Source organism: Lutjanus erythropterus, chromosome 5 (genome assembly GCF_056507025.1).
Source record: "Lutjanus erythropterus isolate fLutEry1 chromosome 5, fLutEry1.hap2, whole genome shotgun sequence".
In the NCBI taxonomy this organism is placed as follows: Eukaryota; Metazoa; Chordata; class Actinopteri; order Lutjaniformes; family Lutjanidae; genus Lutjanus; species Lutjanus erythropterus.
Window position 1 is genome coordinate 5,641,630 of NC_139321.1, and position 17,366 is coordinate 5,658,995.

Consider the following 17,366-nt stretch of genomic DNA (forward strand, 5'->3'; position numbering starts at 1 on the left):
ACAGTAGGTGGCAGTAATGTGCCTTAATGCTGGTCACCACTAATGATAAAAAGAAATCCCGCCCCCAGCTCCTGATGTGGCGGTTCCTATTCTTGGCTTAGCAAAGAGTTGGTGCCACTCTGGAACCGGTTTCTTTGGCTGTCGAAACACAGAGAACTGGTTCAAAATTAGGCTCTGAATCAACTCTACAACTACCGCAGTCAAAAAGGCATATTAGACTTTTAAACACTGGCCCCGTGGGCCACCAAGCCTCCACATTTGGTGGCCAAACAACATTGTTTGTGGCCCAAATGTAAACTTATATAAAAACAACACAGAAAAGGCAGTTTAAGGTAACTTAGGACAGCCTTCCTTAACTGTGACACTTGTGATTTCCACATTTCCAGAGGACTGTGACGTGGTGTTTCTTGAAGACTTTGTGTCCGATGAGAAATGAGTTTGACTTCTCGGCTAGTTGAGAAATATGATGGCACACACCACAGTACATTATGTCCTTAGATGTGTCATATTCTAGCCATTTAAACTCACGTTTCCGTTGACTACTACAGTTGTGTTGCCATTTTGCTTTTTCATAATCTGCCTTTTGTGTTTCTAGTTGTTTTGCGTCTGCAGTTTGAGTCGGTTTAGGAAACCCAGACTTCGGTAGCCCTGATGTATCAGTAGCCAGTGTGCAACTTCTGTTCACTTTTTTCGTAGAATGTTGAACTAAAAGGTGCAAAGGAATCAGGATGTTTGTGGAAATGTAACTCTGCACTGGAAAAGACTGACAGTAGGGGGATAAAACTCGACCGCAGGGTCCACCTACGTGGAACATTTGGAGGCAACAGAGTCACTTTTTTGCCCATGTGCCATACAGCCATAATTAAAAGGAAGTTTTTCCTCACCACAGTCACCTCAGTTCTTGCTCCTGGTGGGAACAACAGAACGGTCTAGACCTGCTCTATTTGCAAAGTGTCCAGAGATAACATTGTTATAATTTGGCACTATACAAATAAAAGTGAATTAAATTGAATGAAATTATGTAAATGGCTTCTATTCAGCAGTGAGACAAAGTATCACAGAGGAAATGAAAGAATATAAACAAACTTGTTGTGAGGGATATAATTAAAGCACCATGTGGCTCGATCATATACAGCCTCTAGTGTTTCTGTGTTGTGGTCAAAAATTGAAATTCAGTGCTGAATTATGGGCCTAAATCAGGGCCTCTAAGTTTGTGCACAGGCAGTAAAAGGTGTCAGATGGGTTGAGGATGTGCACTCTTCACTAAAGTAAGGAGGGAGACTCCTACTCCTCCTTAAACGTGCAAAGGGTTGGTTTTACTTGAGGGACCTCTCTGCACTGCAGGGGAAGGCCTTTGTTCTTCTAATTAGCTTTTGTAAAGTAAATGCCAGTTCAGTACAGTGAACCGTCAGAAAACACGCTGCACAGCTTAATTTAGAGATCGCAGAGAATATATGTCACAGAGTCATTTAGACAGAGCGGCATGGCGGTGAAGCCGGTTTCACTGCCTTTGATCTGTTATCAATGATTTTATGACTGCAGTATAATTTTGGGAGATATGAGCACGCTGTACATGTTGACGTTGCAGATGACTTGTGTTTACACCCATGATCTTCTTATCACTGGGAGGATTTTCCACCTCCGTTTTATCTCTTTGCTGTATCTCCTTCTATGGTTGTTTTATTTACTCCTCTGTGTGCTAACTGATGCCTCTATAAAGTGTTATCTTGACACTTTGTGCGATGACATAACCAGCAAGAATCACCTTGTTATCGTAAAGGAAAATGTTGCAATTTACGGACTGGGATCAGAATTTGCACTCTCAAACGGTAATTATCAAACTTTACAGTTGTGTGCATCCTAATTATTGCCTCTTTATAGATCCAGAGGTTTTTATTGCAGTCAGCAAAACTAGTAGCCTTTCCTGTTCTAATGTGGCCAATGATTTATGATTTATGAAACAGAAAACTGAATTTTCAGTTTGCTAGTTGAAATAAAATCTCTTTTCCAGAGGTGACCTGGCCAAGAAAGCAATGTTGAGTGTATATCTGTTACATACATACAATAAAATACAAAACATTACATGTGGCATAAAGTAAAAACTAATGTCCACAGATCGGGTAAGAAACTTCTGAAGTAGAGACGAGTTAGATAGATGAAGGAGGCTGGATTTAGTTGAATCTGCAGGTTATTTCAAGACCAAAGGCCTAATAACTCCAGTCTCAGTCTGCACATGTAGCACCTTTAAGCCCAGCCTATATTTAGATCTCACCCTTTGGGGTGGACAAATAATGTCCTACCAAGAAAATATTAAGACCAACACTCTAATTCCAAATTTGTGGTGAAAACGTATTCTTTAAAGATTTATCTATGTGAAATATATGTAATTTATGAAATGTGTCGGTTGCTTTAATGTATTTTTAATTTCTAAACTTACTCAGTGCAAGAAAAAACCCTTGTCTCAGACAAGAATTTAAAACTTCAAACTATTTAAAAAATATGTGTAATGCCTTCAAATTTGAAAACTAACAATACCTACTGATAAAATTTGTCTTCATTTGTCTTATTATAATCAACTGTGTCCCATATTTCCATCAACTCTGTCAGATTTTTACAAAAACATGATTTTATTAGGCATGAAAAGGGTTAGCTATACCCTGAGCACCCCGTCTCCGTCCCAGACGTTCAGATGGAGAATGGATGGATGAAAATGACAACAAGCAAATCAACATGTATTGACAAGCTCAATACCAATACATCTGAAGGTATTAATAGAGAGGGAGGAGACCTCATTATTACTGGGTACAAAAAGCAGAGCCTTAGCTTCCATTAAAAAAAATCAAATCAAATCAATGAAGGTGTGCTAAAGTGAATTAAATTCAGACTGCAAATTGGCAAACATGATCTCAGGAGGAGGAGCAGAAGAATACAGGACTGTATTATCTGTATCTGTATTATACAGTGAGAGAAAAAGTAGAGGTTCCAAAGTAAATCCTTGGGGACCTCCCCTTTTTCAGGATAACAGGGTCAGTATTACCAAACCTGACAAACTGCATGTAAGAAATTGTGAGACTCCATCTTGCCAGGCTTCAAGTTATCCGTTTGTGTCCACATCAAAAGTGTTGCAGCCAATCAGCATCTCGGAAGGAGAAACTGGCAGCTAGGGGCGTGGTTTTAGGTGTGACGACAGCGAGAAGCGTCCATGGAAGCGACTCATCTCCAACAAACGATGGCGGCTCCTGAAGAGGTTAGCGTAGATACTGTGATAGCATCAGTTATATCAGAACTGGAGAGAATTTCTTCACTGAAACAAGAGCAAAGAACGACACTGAAGGCTTTTATTGATGGAAAAGATATTTTCACTCTTCTCCCGACCGACTTCTGCAAGAGTTTAATCTGACTGGTTTAAGTTAGCCCAGATGACGATCTGGCAAGCCAGGTTACTTCTTGACCATTGTCGTTGTTTTCCAATTATTTAGTGCAAACAACTTTTCAAAAATAACACTGAAGTGACTTTGAATGCTACATTTTCACCTGTTATCTGCATTTTCAGATTTGCCAGCATTAGCATGGACACGACCCTACTAAACATACTCAACATAACACCACCTCATTCACTGAACAACCTCGTCCGATCATTTTATGGCCTCATTCCAGCCTACATCGATGACCTCCTTCCATTTGACGGAGGTCACCTTGAGTTTCATTGGCGTTTTTTAATCACTATTTGCTTTTTTCACCTCAGTGTTTGTCTTAAATTCGCTCCTTCCCCTGCAGGTAGCAGGCGACTGTGGTTCACAATATAAATGATCGCTGAATATCTGATGTTTGTGCGTTTTTTTTTTTTTTCAGGGGAGGATGAGCTGGAAATATCTCCCTATGATGACACAAAAATGGATACTCGCATGGCCTCCTTAGTGGCAGGTAAAACACACACACACGCACACACACACACACACACACACACACACACACACACACACACACACACAGTCACTCATGCAGTCTCTGTTATGATTAGCTAGTTTGAGTCGATGTCCATCACTGAAGTATTCAATAACCGACAGCTCTATAGCTCCGTCCTGCCGCTTGTACAAGTACAAGCCAGTGAAGCAGCTCAATGAATCACTAAGCCTCAGACATGTTAATCAATAAGTATCAATCAATAAAGATATAGTAACTAGCGACCAACTCTTTTCATTAGCGTCCTCTTCTTTCTGTCTCAGCACCTATTTACACCCTCAGATTGTCCATGTGCATTCATATCGGTGGTGATGGGCGAGATTAGCGAGAACAGACTTTCCAGCATGCTATTTCTCACGTTGTTGAATTGTTTTCAAGCTTGTTTTTGAGTTGTGGGACCAGAGAAGATTAGAATACAGGTAAGTGTCTCCAGGACAACGATATATGTTGTAGATCACTGGTTCCCAAACGGTGTCACATGACACACTGGTGTGCTGTGGGATATTGTGGGAACTCATGGGTGATATGTTAAAATTTTCCAACCAGCCACTGTCAGCCAATCACCGGCGACTGGCAAAATGTGTGCAAACGGCAAATTCACTACGTCACAAACACTCAGTTCCCCTTGACCAGTGCTTCTTACCATGGCAGGTATCTCTTTCTCTTTTCTAATTCCCTCATTTATTTTGCAGTGAATAATTCAAATCTCAAGAAGATGAATCACAATATTAATGGCAATCTCCTCCTCCAAAATGTCGCCATTTTCCTGTTGGGAAGCCGTATACTTTACTCAGCACATTCATGCACCCTGGAGGATGAACATGTTTACATTTCGGAGACTACACGAGTTCTCCTTCACCACCTCCCTCAGGATGATGTAAACTCTTCATGTTTTTGCCTCAGAACTGGTTACTTTCTAAAAATAGCCGAGCGCTAAGTTTGGGCGTACGTGTGTTTGGTTTGATGCTGGGACGCTGCTGGAGATCTCTTCCAGGCGTCTGGGACCGGAACTAGAACTTATTTAATTTCGTCACCGCAATTACTACCTCAATTTACTTAAGAGGCTCACCCACTGGGATTCCCGCTGCTAGCCAGTCTTACCACTCTTACCCTTAAATGTATGGGAGTGCATTTACAAACTGCCACAGAAAAGTGATGGTTGATTACTATGCTGATTACTACACTTTCCCTCTTTTCTTGGAGTTTTTTGTTCCTGCTTCAAATACTTTGTCCTCTACTCTCGCTGCAGCTCACAGCTACAATTTTATTTTTAAAGATCAAACTCTTAGTCATCACTTACATTTTTTTTTATTTCACAGCATAGTCATAGTGAGCAGCCATTTTATTTTTTTAAAGTTGCACAGCAAAATACACATTTTAAACCATAATTCTTATTTAGATTTCATTCAGAAAGGCTATAAATCCTAAATGAGTACATTTTTATGAAAAAATGGAATTGGTGGATTGCTGGTGTTAATTATATTTATGGTAGGACAAGATTTGACAGGATTAACTATGATGCATGCACAAGTATTCTGTGTTTGGCTAATTTGAGTTTTTCGTCCCCCCTCAGCCTCATCTTTCATGCAGCTGGATAATGAGAACCAGTGCCTGAAGGCAGCGCAGGACTGCGGCCTGTACGAGAAGTGCGGTTCTCTGCGGTCAGAGTACGTCCTGGCCTGCACCAAACGGGTGCCCGGGACCACCCGATGCAACCAGCACAAGTGCCACCGGGCCCTGCGGCGATTCTTAGAGCGGGTGCCTGAAGAGTACAGCCTGGGCGTCCTGTTCTGCCCCTGCACCAACACCCTGTGCGGGGAGAGGAGGAGGAAAACCATCGTACCCTCCTGCTCCTACCAGGAGATGGAGGGTCTGCAACCCAACTGCCTCCACCAGCAGAGCTTCTGCCGCCGAGACGACCTCTGCAGGTCAGACATGAAGCCCAGACAATTTATACTGTTAATTAAAGGGAAAATGTGTTATATAGTCATCATAAAATGACCAAGATATCATCAGAGATCAAGGAAACATGTGAAGTGAAATACTGACTACTCTGCCAAGAGTGCTGCATTATCTTCCTTTAAAATTTGTTTGTTTTTGTTTTCCCATTACACGTTTATTAGAATTAAAATTAACACTGAAAGTCTGACGAATGAGTCTGTTTATGAGTTGCACGAAATCATTAATAATCTTGTAGGGAGCGTACGTGTTTATAACACTTAAATTGAACAAAATGTTGATGGAGTTTGGCAGGCAGTGAGATGATAAGCCACTTAATTTAAAGTCTAGAGTGTGTATTTTCAGAGCAGTGGGTTTTTGTTTTCAGGATAATGGGCTTAACTTTATGTTGACAGACAAATGACAGTTACAAACAGCCAATCAACTTACAGCGGAGGACTTGTTGTTGTCAGTTTACGATGTCGTTTGCGTCCTGCGCTCCTGCAGTGTTCCTGTGGTGCTCCTGCAGTGTTCCTGTGGTGCTCCTGCAGTGTTCCTGCGGTGCTCCTGCGGTGCTCCTGCAGTGTTCCTGTGGTGCTCCTGCAGTGTTCCTGCGGTGCTCCTGCGGTGCTCCTGCAGCCTGCCAGAGGGGGAAAACAACTTGCTTCAACCATAGATTGTGTATTAAATAGTATCTTAGTGTATTTAATGTACAATTTATGGCTCCAACTCAATTTAGCATGTTTCCTTAATCTCTAATGACACATCAGGGTCATTTTATGATTTATTACAGTACATTGCAGATTTATCCTTTAATTCTTTTCCATTTTAAATGCTGGTGTGACAGTGCCTTTACAATGATCATGTTAATGATTGATTGATTAAATTTAATAATAATTTAATTATTTGTTGTGTGCCATAATGGTTAAACTGCTGTTTTGAAGGCTTTCCACTGAGCAGTTTTTAATGTATTGGTGAAACAGTCATACTGGTATTTTTGGGACAAAACTGGTATTTGCCCTCAAAAATGCATATTAATCCTATCCTTTGGGAAACCCAGTCCTATGGGGAAAAGGCAGAATAAGATGAAGGAGAAAAGGCTGGAAAAAGACGTAAACAAGTACCAAAATGTGTCAACACTATTAAAAAAAACATATAGGTACTGGATTTACAGCCCCAGCATTCACATTCAGATTTCCTGCCCACTTCTTGTGTTTGATGTTGAGTTGTTGTGTGTGTCGTTGCCAGGTCCAGACTGGCTGATTTTCTTAATAACTGCCAGCCATCTCCTCTGACGGCCAGCGGCTGTCTGAAAGACTCAGCAGGCCTGTGCCTCCGAGCCTACGCTGGACTCATCGGTAAGAGATGGAGGAGGAGGAGGAGGGGAGGAACAGAGGGAAGGTGGAAAGATGAGTAGTTGAATCACATGAAATAGAAGGCAGCATTATTATAACTATTATAACTTCCAGGACAGGATGTTCTGGATTCTTTTTTGTCTTTTGGTTTAAATTTCCAAAGATCTTGTAAAACAACAATAAATATGTTCTGAGTTTATCACACCACAGAAACATGCTATGAACCACCCAGCCAGATTTGAATGCTTAAATCACTAAGTATATAAAATTACGTCTCAAAATCATGAAAAAAGGAAACGCTGTGGGCAGCTTTATTGGACATGTCCAGACATGTTTGAACCAGAGGACGGTGACAGGATGGTATTATTTTTTTCTTCTGTGTCGGGTTGTTGGAACTGAAGTGAGCTGAAGTGAACTGCTGAGAGAGTCGCTGAAGGTACGTTTGTAACTGACCGTTAGGGAGAGTGATGTGAGTGTTGGGGGACGTCACTGAGCCACGTTTCAGGTCCGTCCAAAAGATCCCAAACACAGAAATTGTTGACAACGTTAACAGTCCAACTCCACAATTCAGTACTACATAGTTCTCAGTTTTTTCACATTTTCAGCAACTATTTTCTAACATGTGTAATGTGTTTGGAAGAAAAACTTCCTTTTTCCTTCACGCAGACTTTAAAAATCACAATTCAAATTTACAAGAAATTTGGGAGGCAAAGTGGCCTTGGGTAACTGAACTACAGATTATAAATGTCTGGACATGTCCAATAAAGATGCTAGGAGTAGTGTCCATGTTTCAGATTGTTTTCAGGTTATAGTGGTGTTTGACACTGAGACAGCAGAGTGGACACACTGTCAGCGTTTAAGAGCAGAGAAAACTGCTCATTTTTTCATGATTTTGGGACCTATTTTTTACTTTACTTTTATTGCCAGTTTTTTAATCATTCAAATTCGGCTGGGTGGTTAATAACACGTTTCCATGGTGTGCCAAACTCAGAACACATATTTATTATTGCTTTACACGACCTTTAAAAACTACTGTGCAAGCACAAAGAGAAAAAAAAGGTAACTAATTTAAAGTTCAAGATTTCAGAGCATGCCAAGACAGATCTGAAGCTCTGACGAAGAGCGAGAGAGGACAGGATTATGAACACAACCGATGTCAGGGCTTCCATTACAACTTCTCAGATCATTTCAAATAAGAGTCTCGAAAAACAGAGCTAATTATGCTCAAATCTCAAAATAACAGCGTCTGTCGAGAAGTTAGCGAGCGGATGGGTTGAGGGATACATGGCTGGATGGGTGGAGAGGCGGGAAGTGTGCGAACGCAGTGATGAGACGGAGCCGAAGTGGAAGAGAAGAGGCAGCAAGACAGAAAGTGAGGACGCGTGACAGCTGACAAGAGATGTGGATAGAGAAGTGTTGAGTGGCTTTCTGCTCGCTCTGACAGTGATGGATGACTTTTCTATAAGGCTCATAGCTTTCTTAAAAGCACAAGCAGCATGATCCACATTATTAATAAAGGCTAGCCTGCCAGATAGAACCAAACACTGTGAGTGCTGTGCATTGTTTTCCTGAAGAATAAAAAAACACATATTGTTAGTGGGGTTTTTTTATTGGCGCTCTAGAGGAGTTATGACTCCTGCAGAGAGTTAAATAAGGTTTGATCACAGAGGAATGTGGCCTCACTTCTATCACTAATCATTAAGGTTATGAGATATTTGCTTGAAAACTACTGTCATATCTTGAACTCAGGTTATAGACTCAGTTCTTTTGTTTTACTCCTGTTGCTCCCAGTCAGTTACAATTCCAAAAAATATTCACTTGTCTTCAGTTCAGTTTCATTCTTACCTGATATGAAATGGCTGCCTGTACAACCCCGTCGCTTAAAAATATGCTCATATATTAATTTGCAACAGCATTTTGAGGAAATCTAATGTATGGACACCGATGATCGCCATGTTTGGAACTCACTCATTCTTGAGAACTGGTACAAGCCCGTATTTTGAGGAGGTTTTGACTTTTAGGGCCCTATCTTATACCCAGCGCAAAGCTGTTGCGCCAGTGGTGCAGGTGGCTTTGCTTTCTTACACTGGCACAGTCGACATTTTTGCCAGGTCTCCAAGATAACAGATTAACTTGTGTCTAGTCTGTGCAGCCAGAGGCAGGAGATAAAAAAAATTAAGGCAAAATGAAGGTGCATTTAAAAATAAATCCATTGTGCCTCGCAGATTTGCCAAACAACACCTCTAAAGCTCACTGATTCCTACATCAGATCAACTGTGTTTAAATCAAACACAAGGAAAAATGTTCAAAAATAAAAATTGTGCATCTCACAGCTTAAAGGGATAGTATGAGGTACTTATCCATAGTCAGTGTATTACCTACAGTAGATGGAGGCTGACACGCCCCCAGTTTGGAGAAGCAGCAGGAGTACTGGTGTAAGAAGCTGAGCAATGTACAGCTGTGGACAGGGTCGTATTTTAGACACTGAAAAAATTCAATGTCAGTTTAAATGTATACTATATTAAGAAAAGTTTCACTACTTTACCTTGCCTTTTACGACGGTAAATCGCCGTTATATAAGCCCAATATCTGTTCCACCAAAGCAACCAGTGTCCATTCACAAAAACAGTAATTTTATCTCTCAGAACACAGGAGTTGTTGGTCTACTGCTGCCTCTATCAGTTGGTTAGTTTGTTTTACTGTGGGACTTTGGTGAATCCAGACTGACCTTTTGAAACACCAAAGATGCACAATAACACTAACTAACTACACGATCAAAGAAGCGGTCGACCAGCAGCTCCTGTGTTCTGAGAGGTAAAGTTAGTGTTTTTGCCAGTGGAGTCTGGTTGAGTGAGAGAAAGTCGAAATGTGGCTTATATAACCGTGGTTTCCTGTCAGTAAAGGTAAAGAGGTGAAAATATTCTAAATATAGCGTCCATTGCTCAGCTTCCTACACCTGCACACCTGCTGCTTCTCCAAACTGGCAGTGTTTCAGCCACCGTCTAATACACTGACTGGATACCACCTCATACAACCCCACTTCCAATAATCTGAACCATCCCTTTAATGGAGAGATATGAGAGTGGTATTGATTTTCTCATCTTCCTCTTGGAAATAAAGCCATTCAGTGTATTTCCCAAAACTGAACTGTTTCTCCTGAACAGTGGTGTGTTGTGGGAGAGTGTGTGTGTGTGTCACACTCAGCTGCGGTGTGTGTGCTACCTCAGCCTATCGTCAAATGTGGGCTTTCTGGATCTAAAAAGATGGCACTGAGCAGAAAAAAACACCAACTTCAGGCTTCAAAATGTCCCTTCAGCTCCCTCAGGAGAAGTCACAGAGTCTACATCATGTTTTTCTGCAGGCTGTGTTTCAGCTTTGTTTGAAGTGAACGGCAGTATCCTGGTTCTGTTTGGTGCCATAAAGCAGTTTAGCTGAATTCCTTCCAAACTGCTCAAAGTAAAAGACAAAGTAGAAGCCGGTAGACGCTTCCAGACTTTCTGGCCATGGCCTCATTTGTTTCTGGTGGTTGTGTTTATGTCTGTAAATAACTGTGAGGAAGATTTGTATTTATTAAAGGTGCAATATGTAAGATTTTAATATTAAAACATACAAAAAATGACTGTGAATGTGAAGAAATAACAGATTTGACACATCATATTGAAGGTGGCATGCTAAATAGCTAGCCATGGCCTGTCCTGTCTCTGAATACCACTTTATATCTCGAGAGGTGATAGTCAGTGTTGTGCGTTAACATGCTAAAGAAGCGGCGTTTATTGAGCATGCTTATATTTTTGGTGAACGATGAACTGAACGAATCGGTTTCCAATTAATGAACGTGAATGTCGTTCGCTCCTGAGAGAGATTATGGTGCTCGCATCGTCAGCTGACGGACAGAAGTGTCGACGTGATATAAAAACTTTCATTGATCACGAAGCCTCTGTAAGTTCTCTGTAATTCTGTGGTGTGTCAGTGAAGTGTATGAACTACACTGCAGGCTGGAGATCCACGTTATACACTCATCTCCTAATGTCTGTATCTGTGGAAACATTTCTGCCAGAATGATGTAAAAAAAAAGATCCTATAAATCATTATAATGAGAAACTTTGTTGAAATAATGACATGGAGATCTCAAAATGATGATTTAATATCTCAAAATATTGAGAAACTTACTCAAAATGACGTGCATGTTAAGTCATTATTTCGAGAAGGTTTCTTATTATTTTGAAATACTAACTCAGTATTTTAAGATAGGGGAGACTAGGGGCAAATGTAACATTTTTTTCCACCCTCTGACCTGCAGGTACCATCATGACGCCCAACTACATCAGTAACAGCTCTGCAGACGTGTCGCTGTGGTGCAACTGTGAAGGAAGCGGCAACCAGTGGCAGGACTGTCTGAGGCTGCAGCGCATGTTCACCCACAACACCTGCCTGCGTGAGTGTGACCACTGTTATTGATTTATTATCTATTAGCCCTCAAACTGAACTGACTTACTGATGACATTTTGATTGATTGAGTTCAGACGGTTTATAGAAACCTGATTCTAATCCAGACTGTTATCGGTCAAGGCTTCTGTCACCAACTGTCCCTCGGCCTCAGACCCCATGAGCAGTAACCTGGTCATGACTTTTGGAAAGAGACACTAGTTATTAACTTTTCAAATGTATTTTTTGGTGCTTAGAGCATCACAAGCCGAGTGCCATTTAGTCCAATTATACTGGAGAGAAGGCAGATGTCCCTAAGGCTGGTATCTCCAAACCTCTGCAACTCACAACAAAACTATCTAGATGGATAATCAGCACTGCAGGCCAGGGGAAATATATTGATTTTTGGAGTAAACTGTCCCTTTAACTGAGGAATGCATTTGCAAAAACAGATAAACACCATTCTTTAAATGAACAAACAAACACCAGTTTGATTGATATTCTCCAGAGTGCACAAAAAAAACAGGATTTATGAAAATTAAAAAAGAAATTGAGATATCATATGAAAAATCAGCTCAGCACCTGTTTGATTGATATTACTTGGAGTGCATCCAAAAAGAAAAGATTTAGGAAAATAAATGAAAAGTGACATATCAGTTTTAGCAAATGAATTTGCTGTTAATTGTTGTTTTTATAGTGAAGTTATTAAAACAGAAACAGATTAAAAGGAGCCACACTGGACTGAGGAGGTGAAACTACAGAGAGGATACGGTTAGAAAGTGTTTCAATCTTAAACAACCAATGTGGCGAGACATGATGGACAAAATGAAAATAAACAAAACTATTCCGTTCAATTGTTCAATTTTTGGGAAATATGCTTATTTGTTTTATTTCTAATAGAGGAGGAGCGGTCAGGATGCAGTTAGCCTAGCTTAGCATAAAGACTGGAAACAGGAAACAACCGGACTCTGTCCAAAGTTAAAAAAAACACATTGAAGGGCTGAACAATTAATTGAAATCTTATTGAAATCACTTTACAGCCTGCTGAAATTTTCAGATCACAGAAGGTGCAGTATTTGTAAAAAGTGAAACGTGTGTCAAAATAATTGTGGTGCTGCGGAGATGTTCTGGTTTGCACGTTCTCTGTATCCTACAGAGAAAGAAAACATCTTTGCAACATCTTGCACCAGCAAAAATCACACCATAATCATTATGGGTTTTTTGGGATGAGAATAAGTATAATAATGTATGTATGGTGTGATAATTCCCTCAAATATTGCAAATCATATCATAGTTACCATTAGGGATGTCACGATGCCAGAAATTTTGTAGTCGATGCCAGTACTTGTGAATTTCCATGATTCTTGATAACGATAATTCAATACCACGGTAAAAGACAAAGACAAGAATAAAATTCAGCCATTGTTGCTTTTCTTCGCCTCCTGAAATGAAAACTCTTCTGAGGTTCAGGGACAAAAGACTGAGGGGGAGATTTACTGAGCCTCCCACAAATCACTGTCTGGAGAGCAGGTTGTCATGTCTGGGAAGTAATGCAAAAGTGATTTCTGCTCAGGCAATAAGTCTGTTCCTTTTTCTCTTCAGATTTTAACAGTTAATTTTAACAGTATAGTGGTTCACATCTGCAGGTCTATGCTGTACTTTGTAGCCTGGTGTTCGGCTGCACAGTGCGGAAAAAGAAGAGTCCACAGTTTCAAGATTTAACCTGTTTTGTGGTGGTTTGAGCAGCGATCGGCTGAGCTGACAGAGCGCACTGGATGTGCTGCTGCGTGCACCGCTGACTGAGAGGGAGACAGAGAGGAAGGTGGAAGGAGGAAGTTTGCACGCAGTCTTTCTGGAAGTCTGACTCTGACCGCTGACCTGCCCATCGTTGTCGGGCACGCTGTGGTATTTTCTAGAAAGTCCGAACCTGCCTTCCCTTCCTTAACTAGGTCAGTCTGCACATCACTACTTTATCTTTTGTACCAATGGAAGCTAAACTGTTGCTGCAGCTGCACATGTTGCTATCTTACACATGCAGTTGTTGCTGTTCAGTGCTGGTAGGCGTTCTCCTCTGGCGCTTCCTCTGGCGTTAAACAGCAGACTACAGCACTTGTAAGTGTTCATGCTGTCCTCGTCATGTACATATAGTACTGTAAAAAAATGAGTACCATTACGTTTTCAAAAGTTTGGCATCGTCTTGGTACCAAAGTGTTGATTTTCGTGACATCTCTGGTTACAATATCAGTCAAATTAATCACGATTAGATATTTTTCAAAATTGTTTAGCCCTAATTAAAGGATCTTATTGAACTGTGAACTGTTAAAGTCTTCTGTCACATTGTTTAGATTTTCTAAAGCCTGAGAGCAGAGCCAAGAGGACGGGCAGAAGTCTAGTTTTCTCACAGACAACCTGAATTGCATTACGCTTAAAGGTTAATATGGAACTTTTGCTTCATGACGCTAAAAGTAACCTGCCACCGGAGGTTTAACACCTGTCAAGAAATGTAAAAATTTGAAACGAAAAAAATCTGCACAAAAACTAAACTGCAAAAAATGGCAATTTGTGATTTTAGAGGCGCTTCACATTGACTGTGCACAGACTCTGAGTCTGGTTGCCACGGTGAGGTTGCTAGGTTTGCTCAGCAACCTTATCTGGCAACCCAGACACGGCATACAGGTTCTGTCAGGGTTATAAACAGTTGTTTGTCAAGAAATCACTCTAATAAATCTAAAATTTTACATTACAGCATTTTAATCAGTGAGCTTTACAGCTGTGGGTGTGTTTATGAACTTTGGATTGAACCAAGGTAGCTGTTTCCCCCTGGTGCCAGTCTTTATGCTACGCTAAGCTAACCACATCCTCATGGTCTGTACTTCACACACACACACACACACACACACACACACACACACACACACACACACACACACACACACACACACACACACACACACACACATTCTGCTTTATCCCACAGACCTTTCTCACCCCTCCTCACATTTTGCAAAAAATATGAGAACAAACCACAATAAAGTAAAGTACAAAGTGAAATAAAACATTCAAACCAACAACAAAAAAAAGACACAAGCAGACAGGGCAAAAGAAACACCATGTTTATTGATTTCTTTTAGATGACAATGGAAGGGAAATGATTTAGTTTTTATTCTCCAAAAGGTAATAAAATAAAAGTAAAGGACAATTTCTCCATTACATAAATCTCCCTCATAATTTCAATAAAGTCTCATAACTGAGAAAGTTCAGGCTGTAAGTTTTCTTACTTGGAGAAAGTTATTTTAAATAAATACTTATGCTTATGTGTTGTTTTCAAAACACTGTGATTGTCTTATTTGTAATTGCCTTAAGATAAATACATCAAACCTAAATAGAATTTTAATATCAGGTACACTCTGCACTTAAAAAAAAGAGAACTTAAAATTTCAAGGCAACAGTTGAGTCAAACTCACACTTTTTGTAAAAATTTAAATAAGCTTAAAATTGGTTAATTTTGCCGACCTATAATCTTTTGTTGAGAAAATTTACTTTCCTTCTTTAGATAAACTTGAATCTTTGAGTTTTAGAAACATTCTGTATTTCAGAAAGTGCGCAGGTGAGCTGTGAACCTGATTTGTCATTTTAGGTGCTTGAAAATTAGAGCTGCCACGATTCATTGAATAATCAATCAGTATATTAATCACCAACTATTTTGCTTATTGATTAAATGATTTGAGTCAATTTTTAAAGACAAAAAAGTCCAAATTCTCTGATTCTAGCTTTTTAAATGTGAAAGACTTAAAAAATAACCCTTGGTTGCTCTGTATTCTTTAAGGAAATGTTATGTTGTCTGCTAGCCATTGTCAGCTCAAAAGTTAAAAAGTTATATTGTTTGCTTTCTAACGTTACCGAAAACTTACATTGTTTTCTATCAAACATTAGCTAAAAAGTTCTTAAAAAGTTACACTGATTGCTCGTTAGCATAGTACATGTGACAAGATTGTGACAGGATTAATAAATCAATTAATCGAGAAAATGACTGATACATTAATTGAAAATGAAAATAATTGTTAGTTGCAGCCTTATTGAAAATTAAATAGTTTCGTTTGAAAGTATTACATTTTTAACTATTATTCATTATCCATTTTAATGAGTTTACTCAGCAGCTTTAGAAACACACATTTTTTGTTTCTAAAACTCAAATATTAATCAAATTATTACAAGTTTCTCTAAAAAGAAAAGTAAATTGTCTCATTAAAAAAATATAGTTTGTAAAAAAACATTTTTTTTAGTGTATTTCAAAATTAAAGTTCGGCTCAAAGCTCATAAATTTATTGAAGACAGTTATTAATTATAATGAGTTTCCTCATTTATTTCCCCACAGTGTATGTCCTGTCAACAGGAATGAATTACATTGCAGTCCCCAAAAATATGATAATGATTAGCATTCATAAAACCACATTATCTCCAGCAGGTTGAGTTCTCTGAAAAATGAGCTGAGCTGGTGTAAAAAAGAAACTTCTACCACTCTTCCAGCTAAATTCTCTCCACATTAGAGGGATGGTTGTTTGCCACTGGTTCGTGCATACAGACCCCTGCGTTTCCTGTGACAGCGTAGAATTACATGTTCCCATATTCCTTTTAAATATGCTGCTTTTCATGGTTCAAAAAAATCCTCTGTAGAGACTCAAAATAATTTCAGTCAGGCTTTGTGATCCAGACGCAGAGTGAAGTACATTCATTATACCTTCAGACATGAGATTTATACCAGTCTTACATCTCAAGTCAGTCTTGGAAAGACAGAAAATAAGAGCATTTCCCAAAATGTCTATACTTTAAAAGTCCTCTCCCTCAGTTTTGCTGCTAAGGACATTTGTGCAAAGTGGGTAGAGAGAATTCCTTCAAGCTTCGCTGCATTGTATTTATTTAAAGACATTTCCTCAGGATGTAGCTTAAGCTAATTCTGCGCAGCCAATTTTTAAAATTAAAAATATCCTAAAAAATATAAGTAAATTACTTCTTGTCATCCGAAGGATAATCTGTTTGCTGTTTCAGACACTTTTTTACCACAAAGAAGTTTGAATTTTGAGGATTGTTGGGAATGTAGATTTTCACATTTAAAAGACTTAGAAAAGTATTGTTTTTATAAATCCACTTTTAAATAATGAATCTGAGGAGCAGAATTATGAAAACAGAATTAATGTGTCACCATCAAAGGTGCTCTGAGGAGCAAGTCAAAGGGAATAAATGAGAAAATGTCTTCAACACGATGCCTGTTGGATCTGTCTGGGTGGCTGGCTCCTGCAGCGATGTTCACAGCATGAACTCAGCTCTACCTCTTTATATGTCAGCTTCATGCTACAGCCGCAGCGTTCAGAGGAGCCTTACAGTCTGTGTGTGCGGCGCGGGGCTCCAGAGGCGCGAGCGGACGAGCCGGAGGGTAAGGCCCCTCCAGGTGTCACTCAATCACAGCAGCTGTCAATAAAGGCCGTCGATACACACTGAGCCTGTATGTCCAAACACTAAAGCCCGGATCGATGCGTCAATGCACTTCCCATAAAGCCCGGCGATTTATCAAGCTGCCGACAGCGCAAACAATAAAGCTGCCAAATAGATATGTAGGTTCACGCCCACGCAGAGGCAGCGACGCAGCATGGAGGCCAGCAGTGCACACACACACACACACACACACAC

The 17,366-nt window shown here is 39.9% G+C and overlaps 1 protein-coding gene across 1 annotated transcript in view; it reads left to right on the forward strand.

Annotated features, from left to right (window-relative positions):
- The window catches only part of gfra3 (GDNF family receptor alpha 3), a 74,186-nt gene that overhangs the window by 40,366 nt on the left and 16,454 nt on the right, over positions 1-17,366 (forward strand). Inside the window, exons 3-6 of the mRNA XM_084718329.1 lie at positions 3,853-3,924; positions 5,537-5,891; positions 7,150-7,259; positions 11,557-11,691. Coding sequence (XP_084574455.1) covers positions 3,853-3,924; positions 5,537-5,891; positions 7,150-7,259; positions 11,557-11,691 — 672 coding nt within the window. The remainder of the gene's footprint in view (positions 1-3,852; positions 3,925-5,536; positions 5,892-7,149; positions 7,260-11,556; positions 11,692-17,366) is intronic.